Here is a 2,266-nt window from a genome sequence, read left to right as displayed (position 1 = left end):
TGAGGTCAGGCTGACAGGCCTGTAGTTCCCCGGATCCTCCTTCCGGCCCTTCTTGTAGATGGGCGTCACATTGGCCAGCCTCCAGTCATCCAGGACCTCCCCCGTTAACCAGGACTGTTGATAGATGATGGAGAGCAGCTTGGCGAGTTCCTCTGCCAGCTCCCTCAGCACTCTCGAATAGTTTGCAGTTGTTTTATTTAAGACAAGTACTACAAGAAAACTCAGTCTTATTAAACCAAAGGACACCCCAACACTGAAGAAATTTGTAACCTAACTTATGTGGGACAGATATAAACAGTTTTCATTCCTAGAATTAGGCCCTCTTTTAGCAAAGTATATCAGCGTGTATCTCGCTTTAAGCACACATTTAAGTAAAGCTCAGTAATACTTACGCTACCTGCGTGCCTACCATTATATGTGTTTGAATAATTTTTTTCTGAGGAATTCAATCTCACCAGACAGCCTGGCAGATTCATAAAGATTATGTACCTCACCCGTAAACATATATAAACGTATGCATAATAACACACAAATGTACATAAACATAATAAACGTGTACATGAACATAAACGTAAATAATAAATACATTAAAATAAGCGTGGGGACAAAATCCATTTTCCTATCTATCTGTCCTATTTTCTCCCTGCATTTAACAATCATTAATAGAAATGTCAACAAAACTCAAGTGTTATCAAAACATCAAATATTTATACACTTTGTTCCATTCACATAGAGATCTATATCACAATGTTTCCATATCTAAAATATTTAGAATAAGTACTTTTGTAATGCTGCACATAAAAACTAACCAAATACCTTGCGGCGGTATGTCCAAGATTTCCGATTTCTCCTCAGTTTCCTCCCCTGTCTCATTTATGTCAGCTATGCTGTTGCTGTTTTCTTTGACTGAGATAGCACTCTATATAAAAAGCAAAAGACGTTTTATTCATCAGTCAGAGACAGACACAATAAAGAAGAGGGTATCACCTCCTTCAGGGAGGCCCAAGGGGCAAGAGTACAGTCCCACTCCTCCAGCAACGTTTGCACCAATCTTGCTACAGGGTCAAGGTTTTAGGAGAAATCATTTCCACCTAGCTAGCAAAAATAGGTTTTGATTAAAGGTACTCTCCAACTTTGGAACCAGATATATAAATAGAGATAAACATAAAAGAATTACTTCATTTCCACAGCAAATTCCATCTCGAGCTCCCCAAGTACCATACAAGCACTTAACCTTCTTAGCAGTGTGTGCACTCAAAAATTGTTTTTATGCCGACTTTACAGCTAGAAGAGTGACACAAGGAACACTTAAGCCAATGTTGAATCCAAAGCCGTACTGAAACTCTGCCAGAACCCCCACTTGCAGTCTCAGCCTGTGCCTTGCCCATGACATTTATTCCCTTTCTCACACTGTTTTCTATTTTCAAAACATTACCCTAGATTTCCAGCCAAATTTCCAACCCAGATACGAATTCATCCCTGTCCTAGCAGACTCCTCTGGAAGCACAGCAGCAGACAACCGGCAGTTCAGTGCGCGAGCCATCCGCTCGGAGGCACGGGCGCCTCCTGTGCCCTATGCTGTGCCTGCCAGTGCGTGGGAGGAGCGCACACCTCCTGAAACAGGACAGAAGGTGAGGGGAAAGAAGTGTTTCCGCACGTAAATGTGGGGGAACCCAAGGCAGAGCCAGACAGGGGGAGAGACTGCAGTAGCTGAGAGAAGTGGCGTCTTCAGAGGGAAGAGGAGAATTCACAAAACCGGATTGAGAGAAAGACAGACAGACCTGGGAAAGAAAAAGAGAAGGAATGAAACGAGGAGCTTGAAGAAAGTCTGAAAAATGTAGGTGAGAACTGCCAAAAGACAAGATTTGTCATACAAAAAAGAAAAAAGAAACCAAGAAAGATGGGATTTCAGGCACTGATTCACTACAGAGGTGTCGGGGACTGAAAAGGAAAAAGGCAAAGATCGTTGCTCCAAACATATTAAGAAGGCATAAAACGTGAGGTTTTACAGGTTACCTGTGCAGAAATTTTAGATAGAGAACACGAGTCATTTAGCTGCAGGTCACAGGCGACACCGAAAGTGAAAAACCCAAACCCAGTAAGAAGAATACAAAACCAAGCAACCTCCACAGCCCCTAAAGCCAACGTACTCCGTTGACGAGTGCTGCTGAAGAGAATCCAGCAGCTAGAAACAGTGCTGGGAAAGCCCTCCACTGGCAAAGTTTCAGCATACAGACGCGGAGCAACCGAGTAACTGCACAACCAC

At 42.9% G+C, this 2,266-nt stretch overlaps 1 protein-coding gene across 1 annotated transcript in view; it reads right to left on the bottom strand.

The window, feature by feature from the left end:
* CASC1 (cancer susceptibility candidate 1) overlaps positions 1-2,266 on the bottom strand; it is a 30,007-nt gene that overhangs the window by 12,304 nt on the left and 15,437 nt on the right. Inside the window, exon 9 of the mRNA XM_009332820.1 lies at positions 817-919. Within this exon, the coding sequence (XP_009331095.1) occupies positions 817-919 (103 nt within the window). The remainder of the gene's footprint in view (positions 1-816; positions 920-2,266) is intronic.

The sequence above is a fragment of the Pygoscelis adeliae genome, unplaced genomic scaffold, assembly GCF_000699105.1.
Source record: "Pygoscelis adeliae isolate BGI_AS28 unplaced genomic scaffold, ASM69910v1 Scaffold38, whole genome shotgun sequence".
In the NCBI taxonomy this organism is placed as follows: domain Eukaryota; kingdom Metazoa; phylum Chordata; class Aves; order Sphenisciformes; family Spheniscidae; genus Pygoscelis; species Pygoscelis adeliae.
This window is presented reverse-complemented; position numbering and strand designations above follow the sequence as displayed.